This window comes from Chelonia mydas, chromosome 3 (assembly GCF_015237465.2).
Source record: "Chelonia mydas isolate rCheMyd1 chromosome 3, rCheMyd1.pri.v2, whole genome shotgun sequence".
Lineage (NCBI taxonomy): Eukaryota > Metazoa > Chordata > Testudines > Cheloniidae > Chelonia > Chelonia mydas.
Genome location: NC_057851.1, coordinates 110721769 through 110737613, shown reverse-complemented (window position 1 = coordinate 110737613; position 15845 = coordinate 110721769). Strand labels below are relative to the sequence as shown.

The 15845-nt window shown below is 40.7% G+C and overlaps 1 protein-coding gene across 4 annotated transcripts in view; it reads right to left on the bottom strand.

The window, feature by feature from the left end:
- Positions 1–15845, bottom strand: part of MTHFD1L (methylenetetrahydrofolate dehydrogenase (NADP+ dependent) 1 like) — a 243645-nt gene that overhangs the window by 64767 nt on the left and 163033 nt on the right. For all 4 annotated transcript variants that reach the window (XR_006289653.1, XM_037894986.2, XM_037894985.2 and 1 more), the window contains exon 25: positions 719–826. Coding sequence is in view for 3 of the 4 variants with exons in the window: in XM_037894986.2 (XP_037750914.1) it covers positions 719–826 (108 nt within the window). In the remaining variant the exon portion in view is untranslated. The remainder of the gene's footprint in view (positions 1–718; positions 827–15845) is intronic.

Sequence of the window (15845 nt, the reverse complement as noted above, 5' to 3'; positions counted from 1 at the left end):
GGCAGCAACAAAAATGGTAAAAGGTTTAGAAAACCTGACCTATTAGGAAAAACAGGAAAATACTTCGTCTTGAGAAAAGAAGACCGAGGGGAAACCTGATAACATTGTTCCAATAATGTAAGGGCTGTTCTAAAGAGGATGGTGATCAATTGTTCTCCATGTCCACTACAGATAGGACAAGAAGTAATGCGCTTAATCTGCAGTATGGGAGATATAGGTTAGATATTAGGAAAAAAAATTCTAACTTTCAGGGTAGTTAAGATCTGGAACATGCTTCCAAGGGAGGTCATGGAGTTCCCATCATAGGAAGCATTTAAAAACGAGTTGACAAACAACTCTTGAGGATGGTCTAGGTTTACTTGATCCTGCCACAGAGCAGGTCTGGACTTGATGACTTTTGGAGGTCCCTTCCAGCCCTACATTTCTATGATTCTATGATGTGCTCTGTCTTCCCCTTGTAGACCCTGATGGTTCGCAGGTACTTAGTTCATGTTAACACAGTCCTCTTTGAAACAATTAACGTCAATTGCATTAGTGTACTTTACAAATCACAACCCTTTAATGCACTTTGCCATGTAGACAAGCCCTAAAATGGTCCATATTGATGTGATAATATTTTACAATCATTTTGTACTCCATTTGCACAAGTATAAGCTGCAAGGCTGTGGAGAATCAAGTCCAGTGTATTCCTGATTGTATGCTTTGATGTCACTTTTACCTGTTTGCTGTAACGACTGATTTGAGATTGAGCTTCAGGAGACAATTCTATATCCTCAGCTCCATAAACCTTCTGAGCAATGATTCTTATTTTTTCAATAATAGGAAGCTGTAGAAACAAAGAAGAGCACAAAAATATTAATAGTGGTCATTGAGGGACTAAGATACTCTGTACTGAGGGTTTGTCCAAGCCTCTCAGTCAGATTCAGTCCAGAGGTAGGCAGCTTTCCTCTGGGCCTTTGTTATAGAAAAAGCATTATACTGGAAGAGTACATGGGGTGGAAAATGGTTTTATGGGGATGGAAGCTATAGATGGTTTGTGCAGCCCCCAAACCAGGCAGTAATAGCCAGGCATAGGGCACAGCCAGAATGGCTGGGGGGATGCACTGATTCCCCTTCCCTCTGGCAGAAATCCAAAAACAGTGGGGACTGCAACATCATCTGCCCTTCCTCAGAAGGCATCTTGGGGTGCAAGGGATTTTCATAAACAAAAAAGTATAAATTTACTTTTCATTTGCAGGCCTACAAAAAAGGAGGAAATTCTTGGCTTAGTTTTAAGCAGCAGCAATTGACATAGGACATGAGCCAAAAAGCTGCAGTGGGTAACAGTGATCACTACCAGGGTTGACTCTGTGTGTGTGGGGGGGAAGGAGTTGGAGAGGAAACAATTGCACCAGGGCCCCAAGCTCAGGGGGCCTCCAAAATGTCTGTGTAAAAGTTAAATTGGAGAGGGCAGGGCCCCAGAAAACAATGTACTGAGGCCCTCAAATTTCTCTCAACAGACCTGATCACTACACAGTTGTGTTTGCTGTGATGATTAACAAAAACTGCAGTTGATGTGACAGGGTATCGAGTGGTAGTGAATGCTTGCTCCTCAGGAGTAAAAGAAACTTTATAGCAGGGTACCATATAGGGGTCAATATTGCATTGACCAAAATTCTTCCTCATTCTCTCCTTCCCTGCTCTCCCCCCCGACTTGTGAGCACCTATGTTGTAAAGCACTTTGAGATCTTTGGAGGAAAGATGTTATAGAAGTACAAAGCATTCTAGAGTTATATTTTAAAATCATGTATAACTTGATAAGTGTCCAATTTTAAAAGTTTTACCATTAGGATTCCAGACCTCTTTTAAAGTAAGTACATTAGGAGATGAAAACAGTACTTCAAAAAACTGTAAAGAAAGACCTGATAATCTCTCATTTCCCCTGAGCTTTTAAAGCAGAAATATTTATTTTGACACTCAGAGTCAAGAAACTGGTTCGTGAATATTAGCACACAGAGCATGTGTGCACCAACTTTTGTTTATAAGAGTTCCACAGTATCCCTTTAAAGATAACCTTATTACACAGAGCTATATCAACTGAACACAAGGGTTTGTGTCAGCCAGACTCTTTTTGTTGCTCCTATTACTTCTGATTTTATGATTTATTTTTGAAAGAGAAAATTCCAAAGCAGACCGACTTCACATTAATGAGATCTCCAGTACTAGAGGCATAGCAAGAACAAAAAGCTGGCTTGCCACCCATTAGAATAAAATAAATCACAATACAAATAAGGCTTCTAAGTCTTGTCCCAAACCCTTCCTACACAAAAGTCTGGTAAAATGGGGTCTAATGAAAACTATGCCCCTGGCTATCTTTTGAACATGAGGACTGCATGGCTACTGCCATTTAACTGCATGGGATTATGTCACATTCTTGACTCCAGGCTTTCTAACAGATTCCAACCCATGCAATAAAATCTAATGAAGGTTGGAGATAATGCATCATAAATATCCTGGATGCAATTCCTGGCAACACTAAACTGAGTGGAATACTTCAGCTGGCATAGATAGCCATCATGAGACTAAACCTCTCCCATGACCATTATGATGATACTTTCATGTCAGCTGCAGTTGTAAATACAGAGGAAAAAATGCAAAACATCTCTGTTAACTTGTCTTTTGGGTGCTGCCTGAATGCAGCCAAGTACTCAAAGCCACAGCACAAGAAAACATTCCACTGTCTACTGTCAATAAGCTGACTGGCAGAGAACAGAAAGCCTCCTGTTGCCTCTTTGTCTGGTTTTTAACTTTTTTTTTTTTTTTTTTTTTTAAGAAGCAGAATGTGTTAAAGTTGCAATAAAGTGTTCAAAAGGCAGAGCTGTTCATTTAGAGTCAAACTGTATTTGCTTCACAATACTGCAGACTATTTTTCCAGAAACAGGCCACTCCAAGACAATTCTTGTACTTATTCCTCCGGCGGCCGTATTTATAATTTCCAAACCAAGGGCCCATTCCTGCCAGGTGCTCGCTACCACCAGCTCTGATTACTTGAATCAGGATAGAAGGTGTCCTGCTGCTCCCAGAAGTTGCTCAAAAACTTGCAGGATTGAGTTCAAGCCTATCAATGGAGTTGTATGAGAGTACCAGTATATGGTACTGCTTTACAAGAATTTAGAATACTCCTCAAGCTCCTATTTAAACTACATTTGGGTAATGATAATGCCCCAAAATTTTTGAATGTTTGGCCAGGCAGAAACATGACTTTGTAAGAGTATGTGCGAATGCAGTTTTCAAAGGTGGAGGAGGCAGTCACAAGAGTAAGACGCGTACACACCAATGAGGAGGCTAGCGGCTAAAGCCTTGCATATATGCCTGAGCCTATTTTCAGAATTGCATGGAACTTAGGTCAAACTGGATGTGCACCAGCTAAGTATTGTCTTGGCAGGAGCACGCCAGGAGCTCTCTAATCCAGGGGTTCTCAACTTCTCTCTTTCTGAGGCCCCCACAACATGCTATAAAAACTCCACAGCCCACCTGTGCCACAATAACTGGCTTTCTGCATATAAACGCTAGGGCCAGTGTTAAGGGGTAGCAAGCAGGGCAATTGCCTGGGGTCTCAGGCCACCGGGGCTCCCATGAAGCTACATTGCTCAGGGTTTGGCTTCAGTTGCAGGTGGCAGGGCTCTGGGCCTGGGCTTCAACTCTATGCAGCTGGGCTTCGGCTTTCTGCGCTGGGCCCCAGTGAATCTAATGGTGGCCCTGCTTGGTGGCCCTCCGGACACCTGCTCACGACCCCTCAGGGGGCCTTGGACCCCTGGTTGAGAATCACTGCTCTAATCAGCCCTGAGCTTGCTCTCACACACACTTCGCTTGAGTTTGAGGGGCACTGTACTGTGTGCAGGATTCCCCTGTTTATCTGAAACTAACCTTTTCAAAAGGTATTATATTTTTTTTTAGAGTCCATGGCTATCCCTATTTAATATCAGTTCAGAGTTTGGAACTAAAAGTTTTTCTCCATGACTCAGACTAAGTAAAACATCTAAACAATTTAATGTAATTTCATGAACTATCTTCTAAATAGAAACCACAAGGTACAGTATGTGATACATACACTCAATTCAATTAAAACAACAAAAAAAGGATTTATCAAGATCGAGGCTCTACTAATTGAAGTCAGTTTTTACTTATTTACCACAGCAGTGAGTAGGATGTCTACATAACATTTATGAACAATTCATGATTCTTCTTATGTTTGCCTTTTAAGAAAGCTTATTGTCCCTACTTTCTCAACAAAGTTATCAAACGCTTTGCTACCAAAATCCTAAAACCCTAATACGGTCATTGAGTAACATCTCCAACTACCAGGTCACTCAAAGAAACAAGAACAGCCTAAACATCTTTTTCATAACAAAGGTTTTATGTTATGAATTTTACCAGTTAGAATTAACTAAAACTCCTCAAACAAAAACGTTAAAGTGTCTTGTTTCTGTTCCATACTGAAATGATTCCACAAATCCAATGAGATAGAAATTTCTAAGTGGAGAGGACTAGTCAGAAGAATCTGTATTCATAAAAATCCCAAGTTGCAAGAACACAAATATTCTAGTAATGTTGAAAAAGTGGCCACCAAATCAGAGAAAGGATATTGAGCGTGCATTGTTAAGAGAATTCTAAGAGACAAACAGCATCTTAAACAGCAATAATGTGCAATAATAGTCAGAGATGCCATGGCAATTCAATAGAAGTTGAGAGCATTCAGCATATTGCAGTATAGGAACCAATAATTTCAATGATGTTAACAACAACAACATTCGTAGGGCTAGATCCTGTAACTGATTGGCACAGGGATCCACATTTGCAGATCCAGTTGCAGGATCTGGCCCATACTTTGCACTTCTATGGTTCCCAATTTAGCAAAGCACGCTTAACTTTAAGTCAATGAGACTTAAGCATTTGCTGACTCAGGGCCACAGGGTAAAATTTTGAGAAGTGCTTAAATAACGTAGGCTTCTGAGCCCCATTTGCAAAAGGGATTTAGACCAGATTTTTAAACATATTTAGGTGCTTAAGATAGGTGCCTATTGGGATTCCAAAAGCACCGAGGTGCTTTACCCCATTGAATCTCACTAGGTGCCTATCTGCATCTTTAGACCTTTAGAAATTTGACAATTAGGAGCCTAAAAGACTTAATCACAATGAGAATTAGACTGCTAAGTCACTTACTCTTTTTTTTTTTTTTAAAAATAATGTTATCCATAGTATCTTACATCGGATGCTGGCAACACATCTCACAAACAGCTTCACAATGCTCCTGCTATCTAGGTAAGTACTGTATTAACTCCATTTTACAAACAATTAAAAATGAAAATTAAAAAACAAAAACATCCCTCCTCCCTCCCCCCGCTTTATATAAGGTTGCGGATGTTTTTACATAAACTGAATAAATTTAAACAGCTGATAAAAAAGACATTTCCAGCAACCACCTCATTAATTTTGGTAGTTTTGGTGTGTCTTTAAATGCAGTATAAATTAAAGATATTGGAGAACTAATTTCAGATGAGCTCCTTCTGCAAAATATAGCATGAAACAGTCAATGTATATTTATACTGAACATGACATGAAATGCAGTAGGGTCACATTACATGCATACCTGCTGGTGCCATTCTGGGGAAACAACAGACCCTCACAGCTTTGTTAGAAAGCATATATATTGCCGGAAAGTGACACATCTAGAGACACCTGCGGTACATGCTTCAACCATAAGAATGCAGAATGTGGAAACAAATTCATTCAAACAGGAAGTCACAAACACCATGAATATGATTAACTCCTTAGCTCCAAGAGCTGGATATAACCCCCATCCTGCAGCATTTAATACAGTACAGCAAAATGCAACAAGTGCGATAGTGACAGTCATAAAAATATTAACTTCATTATTTTAATACAAAATAATTACACCGAGGAATCCACCTGAATAAAACTACATATGCCAGATATACAGTAGAACTGCAGAGTTACGAACACCAGAATTAAAAACTGACCAGTCAACCATTTGGAATCTAAGTATGCAATCAAGCAGCAGCAGAGACAAAAAAAGCAAATACAGCATAGTACAGTGTTAAATGTAAACTACTAAAAAAAATACATGGAAAGTTTAAATAAAGATTTGACAAGGTAAGGAAACTGTTTCTGTACTTGTTTAATTTAAATTAAGATGGTTAAATGCAACATTTTTCTTCTGCACAGTAAAGTTGCAAAGCTGTATTAAATCAATGTTCAGTTGTAAACTTCTGAAAGAACCACCATAACGTTTTGTTCAGAGTTATGAACAACTTCCATTCCCAAGGTGTTCATAACTCTGAGGTTCTACTGTAGATAATATATAATAATATAGAACATAATGTGTTACATAACATCTGAAGAAGAGCTCTTTATAAGCTCAAAAGCTTGTCTCTGTCACCAACAGAAGCTGGTCCAATAAAATATATTACCTCACCCACCAGGTATATCTAATATCCTGGGACTAACAGGACTATACAATACTGCAAACTATACATGCAAAGACAGTGGCAATAATAACAACAATAATCTATTAATAAAGATTAGCTCTAAACTAGATTTCTGACTATACTGACTCCTCAATACTTAGTCCAACTTTAATTATGACTTTGAATCTATCCCAGACATGGAGAGAGTCATGAAAGCTATTTGAGATGTACAGTAATGGTAATAAAATATCTAGGGGCAAAATTCACCTATTTCCTGATAAAATCTTTAAGGGAGAGATTTTCAGAAGCTCTCAGAATAGGCCTAACTCTGTTCCCATTGAACTCCGTGGTAAAATTCCTGTGGACTTCAATGTGATCAGAGATAGATCAATGCTGAGCGCTGCTGAAAATCTCATCCATAAAGATTTGACTTCACACACTGTTCCAATGCTTCCTCCATAGAGTTCACTACTGAACTGTGGGTGATTATTAGTAAGATAAAGTACATTTTGTTTAGGTATGATGATGCTGTTGTCTAAAACCACCTGGAGCTCTGACCTGAAAGATTCACATAAGAACGTGTTGTCAGATTCTGAAGTTTTGGAATTTAAATTTTTTGACTTTAATGGATTTGCTTAAACTGTTTTATAAATTTGTCATAAGTATGCATATTGGCATATAAATGTCCATTAATTCCTGCACTGGTAGATATTTCTAAGACAGATTTCACAGGGAGACAAGTGTTTCTCAAATTGGAGAGCCTGACTTGAAAGGGAGTTGCAGGGGAGTCACAAGGTTATTTTAGGGGGGTAGCAGTACTTCTGCACTGATTTCAGAGCTGGGCAGCTGGAGAGCAGTGGCTGTTGGCCGGGCATCCAGCTCCGAAGACGGTACCCCACCAGCAGCAGCAGCGCAGAATAAGGGTGGTAATACCATACCATGCCACCCTTATTTCTGTGCTGCTGCCTTCGGAGCTGGGTGGGCAGACAGTGGCGGCTGCTGACTGAGGACCCAGCTCTGCAGGCAGCAGTGCAGAAGGGTGGCAATACCATACCATGCCACCCTTACTTCTCCTCTGCCGCTGGCGGTGGGTCTGCCTTCAGCGCTGGGTTCAGGCCTGTAGCCACCACTCTCCAGCTGCCCAGCTCTGAAGGCAGACCCACTGCCAGCAGCAGCACAGAAGGGTAGCAGTACCCCAACACCCCCCCACAATAACCTTGTGGCCCCCATCCCCCACAACTCTTTTTGGGTCAGGCTCCCTACAATTACAATACCATGAAATTTCAGATTTAAATATCTGAAATAATGAAATTTATGATTTTCAAAATCCTATGACCATAAAGATGACCAAAACTGACCATGAATTTGGTAGGGCCCTACTTATTACGTAATGTACTTAATTCCAACATTGTCAACACACTTTCTATTTAAAAATGTAATTTACTAAGACTCTCATTTATAATAGACTCTCATATCCCAGCCTTACTGACTTCCCCCTTCGCTTTCTTACAATAGTAGATCACAGACTATATTTTCCTGAGTTGTCTTCAGTGTGTTTCCTCTTTTCTTTCTCTCTCCATCTACCCCCCCTTCTGTCGTTCTCTCTTTACATACATTTTTTCTGATTTTTCCTCTTCTTTCTTCTTCTCACCAAAATCCCCCTCTCTCACACCTCTCAATAAAGTACTTGTATAATTTATCACATCAGTCTCCCACTAACCCACGTGCTCACCCAATCACTCCCATCCTCTCACATGTAATGCCTTGTCATTTTACCAGACACCAATAAGCCAGAGATTAAACCTACTATCCAAAGACCAATGTGAAGGAGGTGGGAGCGGGGAATGCGTTCTGGAACAACTCCAAGGTGAGACTCCAATTCCCTACCTTACCAGATAGGAAAGGTAAAGATGGTAAGCTAGGGTGTTGACCCTGCTCAGAATTCCCACTTTTGTATCAGATACTGGCTAATAGATTTGAGGCCCCTTCAACCTTCTCTGGCTGCTAGCAGAAGGAGCATTCTCTCACTTTCCCCATCCAACCCCAGAGAATGCAGCATGAGTGGATGTGGTCTGTTACTTTAGTTTTTAAATCCTCCTTCCCCGTGCCTTTCCCAAATGGCAGCAGAGTCAAATCCAACATTGTTCCGAATGGCTGGAGTGAAAAATTACAAGACTCTATTCAGTCTTCACTTTGGTGGAGCCTGGCAAAGCTATGAGCAGCAGCAGAAGCACAGGAGTCACTGGAATGAGATTTAAGAAAACAGCACTGCATGGATTCCTGCTTGCATTATGTTTGAAAGGCTCTCTTCACAATTATAAGGGATAGAGATTTCAGGTTATTTTATCTTTAAGAAAGTTTATATTTTGCAGAAACTGATGGCATTCACCCATGGAAGCTTTCTAAACACCTGTGTTATGTATGTCCATGCTGCTGTGTCATCATTTCTTCTTTAAAAGTTTTACAGTTTACATACTTTAAACATTTGTCTTAGTCCAATTGTCCATTAGCAATATGTTGGCTGGTTTATTGTTCTTTGATGAGAAGAAACCCCTGGGTTTGTTATTTTATTATACGGCTTGCATTTTAAAAAAATTCTTAAAATAGCATAGAGCTTGGGATTGATGTTTTTTAACTTGTATATACACACTGAAAAGATAATAAATAATAATCTCTCGACTAAATGAAACCGTCTTTATACATCTCTCTCATTTTGCATCAGGAACACTGCCAAGCAAAAACACATGACAACAGTATAGCTGAAGGTGCTGTGGGGTGATAGAGTGCCATGCTAAAATAATAGCTCACTGCATAGCTAAGCTTTTATTTCTTTGAGTTTTCCTCTACACTTTAATAAATATGTTTTTTATTTCATCTGTATTTTCTGGTTCCAGAAGTTCTGTGGTTGACCAGATGATTCCCAAGCCCACAGCACACCCTGTCTCTGCAGGCATAGGATAGATTTTTGTTTTTTAATTTGTGGAAAAGCTCATATCTAGTTGAGTTAAACAGTTCATGAAACAACACCTAAGCCTGTGGCCTTACAGATTTATTTTCATCTGCCCAACATTCAAACCCCAGCTGTGTCTAAAAATTGCTTGACGAAAAGAATGGGAAAAATATTTAATAAAAACAAACATAAAACTGCCATGCTGTCAAGAGCCTACCCCAAAAAAGCGAGAGAGTGATGGGAACAAAGAATTTCCAACCTCAGAACTTTTGATTCAGTGCAAAACATATCCAGATTCTGCTTGAAGCAAGCTCTCTTGGGGGAGAAAGGGGTTTATACAGCAGTGTGGAAATTGGCTTTTTTTTATATATATATATTATATATATATATATACACACACACACACACACACACACACAATGTGGCTATGCTGATAGATGGTTCTTTGATCAAATGGGTGGAAAAGAAAGCAGGGTGGCCTGAGTTTCAAAGTGAGTGAAAAATGGTCACAAGTCATGGGTTGGGAGGTGTTCCAGCAAAGGGACAAATTGAGTATTATTATTTATTTCTATTGTAGTAGCATCTGAAGACCCCACGCAGGATTTGGTGCCTCATTTGATGGTATAAAACACCCCCCTAAGGATATTCCCTGCTCCACAGAGCTCATAGTCTAGGATTTAGACAAAAGGCAACAAGAGAACAGACAGACAAATGGGACGACACGGTGACCTTAGAATGTGACGGTTTTGGTAGCGGGGCTGTCACTGAAGATAAGTGCTCATTCCTCCCCCAACTCCCCTCAGCCATCCTCTTCCCTCATCTTTTCGGAATAAAAAAACAGAACTATCTTACACTAAAGGAAAGCATAAGGAGTATTTAATTCTGTGCCCCCTTTACTGTTTATCCCTAGTTCCAGCTCCTTTAATATACTTTCAAACCAGGAGCCCATAAACCTAGCTCCTTTTAATAACAATTGTGTTTTCTCCCCTGCTGAAATCTTACTGCTTTTCCTGCCTTCCTCTTTATGCTGTTCTTATTTTTCCAGGTCAGTGGTTTTCAACTTTTTTTCATTTGTGGACCTTTAAAAAATTTCAAATGGCAGTGCAGATTCCTTTGTAAATCTTAGACATACTGTGCAGACCCTCAGGAGTTTGTGGACCCCAGGGGGAAAATCACTGTTCCCTGGTAATGATAACCTTTTGCGGAACCCCTTAGACAGTCTGCAGACCCCCAGGGAACCATGGACCACAGTCTGAAAACCACTGTTCTAGGCTTTTGCCCTCCCTCCCATTCCCTCTCCTACCCACTTTCAATTTACAGGCTCTTTTCTCCCCCCTCCTCTGTTGCTCCAACTCATTCCTATTTTCTACCCCTTTTCTGAGACTATGAGATGTAGACAGAAGCTGAGCCAAACAATGCAGAGCTGCTCCTGCCTGCAGTTTTTGCACTGTCTGATGCTTTACTGAGCTCCTGCTTCGTGGCAGCACCAGATCTCTTCCACTTGAAACTGAGATCAGCAGAACTGGTGCCAACGTGTGCGCTGAAAGACCACAGGAGCATAAAAGAGCTAGGACATTTTCTATATGGCACGGTCACCCTTAGAGAGAAGGAAGAAGAACACCATTGCTGAAGTTGCTAATGGCTTTGAATACTCACTAAAAATGGTTGCCCCTCTAGCTTGATTTTCCACAAAATGGCCCTGATTGTGATGATGCTGTCCTGTGCCCTGAAAACTGGCTATGCAGGACACTGGAAATGTTCCAAAATATCTTCGTGACTGACTCTACACCATAATGTGGCAACATTGGTGACATCATGATGTCATGCCAACACAGGAAGTTGACAAATATATTAGAAAAATAGAAGTAATCTGGAAACGCTGAAATGCCAAAGAAACCCTTCCCTTTCCTTCTCCTGTGATTTCTCCCCTCTCCCAATTTAGTTTTCCTTTTTAGCAGAAGTTAAGTGATTTTTGGCTTCCCTATCACAGCTGTCAGTTCACCATGTCCGAATCTATTTAAGAGACACTGGTAAGTCTCTGTGACTGGCAGAATGTGCTGATTCTCTGCACCAGTTACCTCTCCCCTAGTCTCATCTCTCTCTTCTCTCTAATTCCAGCTGTGTCAGTCTTGTTTTCCTGCTGATGCACTGGCTCACTGTGCTCAAGCTGCTTTGCTGGACAGAACACCACTTCCAGCAGAGGAGTTAGCGAAGTGCCTTGATTCAAACAGTGCTTCCTTATCTCTTTGTCTCAGGTATGTTGATGCTAACAGAGAGAGTTCAGTGCACCCACAGGGAGACTAAACCCTGAATCTTTTCATTTGCCAAAACAATGGGATATAAGAACCCAGATACTTTACTGGGCATGCACTACTGCAGCAAGTTACCTCTACTTCTGTTTTTTTTTTGTTTAAGAAAGAGTACTTTAACCATTGAAGCCAGGAAATTTTTCAAATGGGATGCACATGCTTCTATCCCCTGCTCTTCTCCCCCCTTAACCCTGGTTATCTAAGCTTATGTTAATAGATCAGTCAGTTTATTCTGAGTAATAGCTTTCTGCTGTAATTTAAAGACTCGTACTTCAAGAAAAGTGAACCCAGAAAGGAAGTCTACACTGATAAGAATTGAAATTCTGATATTTTCCATATGTGCCAAATATATTTTCTCCAAAAAAAACAAAATGAAGTACAGATTACTTTGTAAAGAGTTCAGAAGGTCTTTGTAGCCAACTTCATTCTCCAACCACCAAAAAAGAAGTACTCGACAAGAAAAAACATTCAAATGACAAAATAAGATGGGTTAGTGTATGCACCGGGACCAAACTTTGTCTTTTTTTAAACCACATGCTAATAAAATATTTCTTACCACTGCTAATAATATTTTAAACAAAGTTATGGCTCTTCAAAGCCTATCATAAAATCTCCGCCTTACTTCTAACTATTTTTTCCTTTTTTTAAAGTTTCCCATGTGTAATTTCTGATATTATAAGCCCTTTATGTATGCTCCTCCCTACACTTTTAATATGACAGGCCCTTTGGGAAACTTGTTGTAGGCTGTTCCTTGTCCCGGACACCAGACATTCTGATTTTCACATCTCTTTCTTGCATGTTCAGAATCAATATACAGTTATTCTTCACACCACCCTCCAAATATGCTTGAAATTTATTTTGCTCTCATAGTACTTATTTACTTGTTCATACTAGCTCTTGAAAAGTATTTGTTAATATGGTGCTAAATACCAGCTAAACCTAATGCTTAAAAAAATAACCGTTGAGGGGAAAAATCAAATTTAATGTAGCTTGTTTTATAAGCAAGAATAACTTGGTGGAGTCTGAAAAGAAAGTTATTTTACATGTGCACATGACTACATTTAGACTGAAATACAACAGAGTAACTATGATTCTCAATTCCTACCACTATTTGACTGTATGTGACACTATATCACACCAGTTCATCTTGAAAATATTTCTTTGTTTTTCATATACTATGCAGATTTCAAAACATGTGAAAACAGAATTTTCTTAGAAGATGAAGTTGGAAACATGATGTGAAGCAATACAAAGTTAGACATGCTGTTTGGAAAAAATCCAGAGAAATAAAGTTCAGCTGATTTGAAGTATTCTCCTAATTTGAAACACAAAAACAATATACTACAATCTTTTGTTTTACTACGTAAGCGAGAAAAATAAAAAGGATCCAAGAATCAGATTTAAAGTTTTTTTCACCCGAATCTGGGAAACATTTGGAACACAATGTTAAGATACTGAATGAATTTACCCTGGGGCTTTTAAGTTCTCCCAAAGTAACTTGACTTGTTGGAAGTGGTTAGGACTTCATGCATATCTGAAATTAATCCACACCAGTGGAAATCAATGAACATCAATGGACTAAATGGATTTAGTTTCTCTGTTGGATCTCGAAATACTGGGATCCTTGCCACCAGGTCCTTTTCCATTTCGGTCTGTTGAGAGCTTGGGTTTCCCATGAGTTTGTCAATATTGCACTCCTTCATGTTGGCTATAAGGATGTCTGAAGCATTTCCCCCCACCACCACCCCTTGTCTGTTGACCCTCAGGAAAAAATCCCCATAAAAACCAAACCAAACCAAAGAAGACTCATTGAATTTGGCAGTCTCTGGATAGGACTGGAACAGGAATGAAGACTCAACTATCCTCTCATCCGTGTCCCTTTAGGACAAGGTTGAGGCAGAAAGACACTGAAAATACCCCTATATCATCCTGCATACCTACTTCCTGTATATCTAATTCTCTTGATTTTTATACCACATTCATCTCCTTGGGACTGTCACCATGAGGTACCTGGTCTTTTGTTGAGCAGAAGAATTCAGTGCCCACTATTGTCAGGCTAAAATTACCCACTATGCCCTATGTTCAAATACCCTTTTTTCATTCCACTAAGGTAATTATAAAGCTGCTGATTGGCCCATTTACAGGTGCTTGCCCTCTCTGAGATCTCTGTGGACAAGTGGCGGTGGAGAGAAAAGTAGCAAGATGAGGGTGCCAAAGGAAAAGAGGAGACAGAGGGGGAGTGATAAGGGCCTGGGGGTGAGGAAAACAAACTGAAACAGTAGAGGCACAGATTCAAGAGAAAGGAGTCAGGAAAAAGTCCTCCCCCATCTTCCCCATCAGAAATAGTGCCCACTTGTCAGAAATAGATGAGAAATGAAGCACTAAGGCTTCTTCAAGCAAGATAAATAGAAACGGGGACCTTTTTTTTGACATATAGTAAATTTGCTGAAAAATACATCTTTGAGGGCACTGAAACTTGCAAATTTGGATCAATTCACCAAATACTTTCATCTGGATTTTTTTTTTTTTTAAATGTCAAAACAAAATATTTTGACACTTTGGAAATGAACCATTTCAAACATGTCGTTTCAAATCAACCTTTTATTTAGAAAATTTCATTCCAGACAGACATTGAAACATTCCCCTAGAGCAGAAGTGGGCAAACTATGGCCCGCAGGACACATCTGGCCTATAGGACCATCCTGCCTGGCCCTTGAACCCCGGGACCATCCCGTGCTGTCCCCCCTCCTCCACAGTCGCACAGTCGCGCAGTGGGGCTGCGAGCTCCTCGGGCTCTGAGCAGCCTGGTAAGGGGGCGGGGAGCGGGGGGTTGGATAAGGAGCAAGGGGTCCCGGGGGGGGGGCAGTTAGGGGACAGGAAGCAAGGGGTGGTTGGATGGGGGTGCAGTCAGAGGACGGGGGGCGGTTGGATAAGCAAGGGAGTCCCGGGGGCCTGTCAGGGGCGGGGATGTGGATGGGGTGGCGGGGGGGCAGTCAGGGGACGGGGAGCAGGGGGCATTGGATAGGGGATGGGGTCCCAGGGGGGTGATGTGGAGTTCGGGGGGGGGGTGGTCAGGGGACAAGGAGCAGGGGGTTTGGATGGGTCAGGAGTTCTGAGGGGGGCAGTCAGGGGGCGGGAAGTGGGAGGGGTCGGATAGAAGGCTGGGGCCAGGCTGTTTGGGGAGGCACAGCCTTCCCTACCCTCCATACAATTTCGTACCCCGATGTGGTCCTCGGCCAAAATCTTTGTACACCCCTGCCCTAGAGCCAAACAATTTTTTATTTTTTATTTTTTTATTTCAGTGAGGAAAACTGAAAAAAATCAGTTCTGGTTTGAAACAAACCTACTTTTTTCTTTTTCAGATCTGCCACTGAACCAAAGAAATCAATTATTCACTCAGCTCTAAGTATGAACAGGCCAAGTCATTACAGACAAGACAAGACTGATAGCAACACTTAGAGTTAAGACTGCTTGACACTTTCCATTATGAGACCTTGTTTTTAGTTGCTTATAACTACCAAACTTCAACAATTCCAGATGAAATTTTCCATCCTGGGTGTCTGCCACAGGCTGAAATTTTAAGAAAGTTTCAGCAGAAACAATTCTGTTATTTGCAAGAATTAAATTAGGGAAAATAAACTGGTTTTGCTTATGTTAAAAAAAAAAGTCTTACAAATATTTTTCTTGATAAGCTCTAGCACCTTCATCTATTGAAACAGAGATTGAAACTTGGCAGTGTTGTGGGGGAGGGTGCCACCAAGGAGTTAGACAGTTGCATTTTGCTGTTCCTGTGAAAATCCACCCAGACTTGGCCAAGTTGTAAGCTTCTGAAAACCATTATTTGCACAAGCTCAGTAGAGGCTTGTTAGCAAAATTCTTGGCAATATAATTCTCCAAACATTCTGTCTGCACTGAGTGCGTTCCACCCTGGGGCTGTAGGGGCCAAGCAGGACTTTGTCTGCAATTGCTCCTCCTGGCAACCTGGGGATGCTGTAACACTGGGCACTTTGCAGACAAGTAAACTGAAGAACAGTGAGTGTAAGTGACTTTTTCAATGTCAGAGAGCACATCAATGGTAGAGATGTGCATACAACCTAAGTCTTGAGAAACTATCCTTTG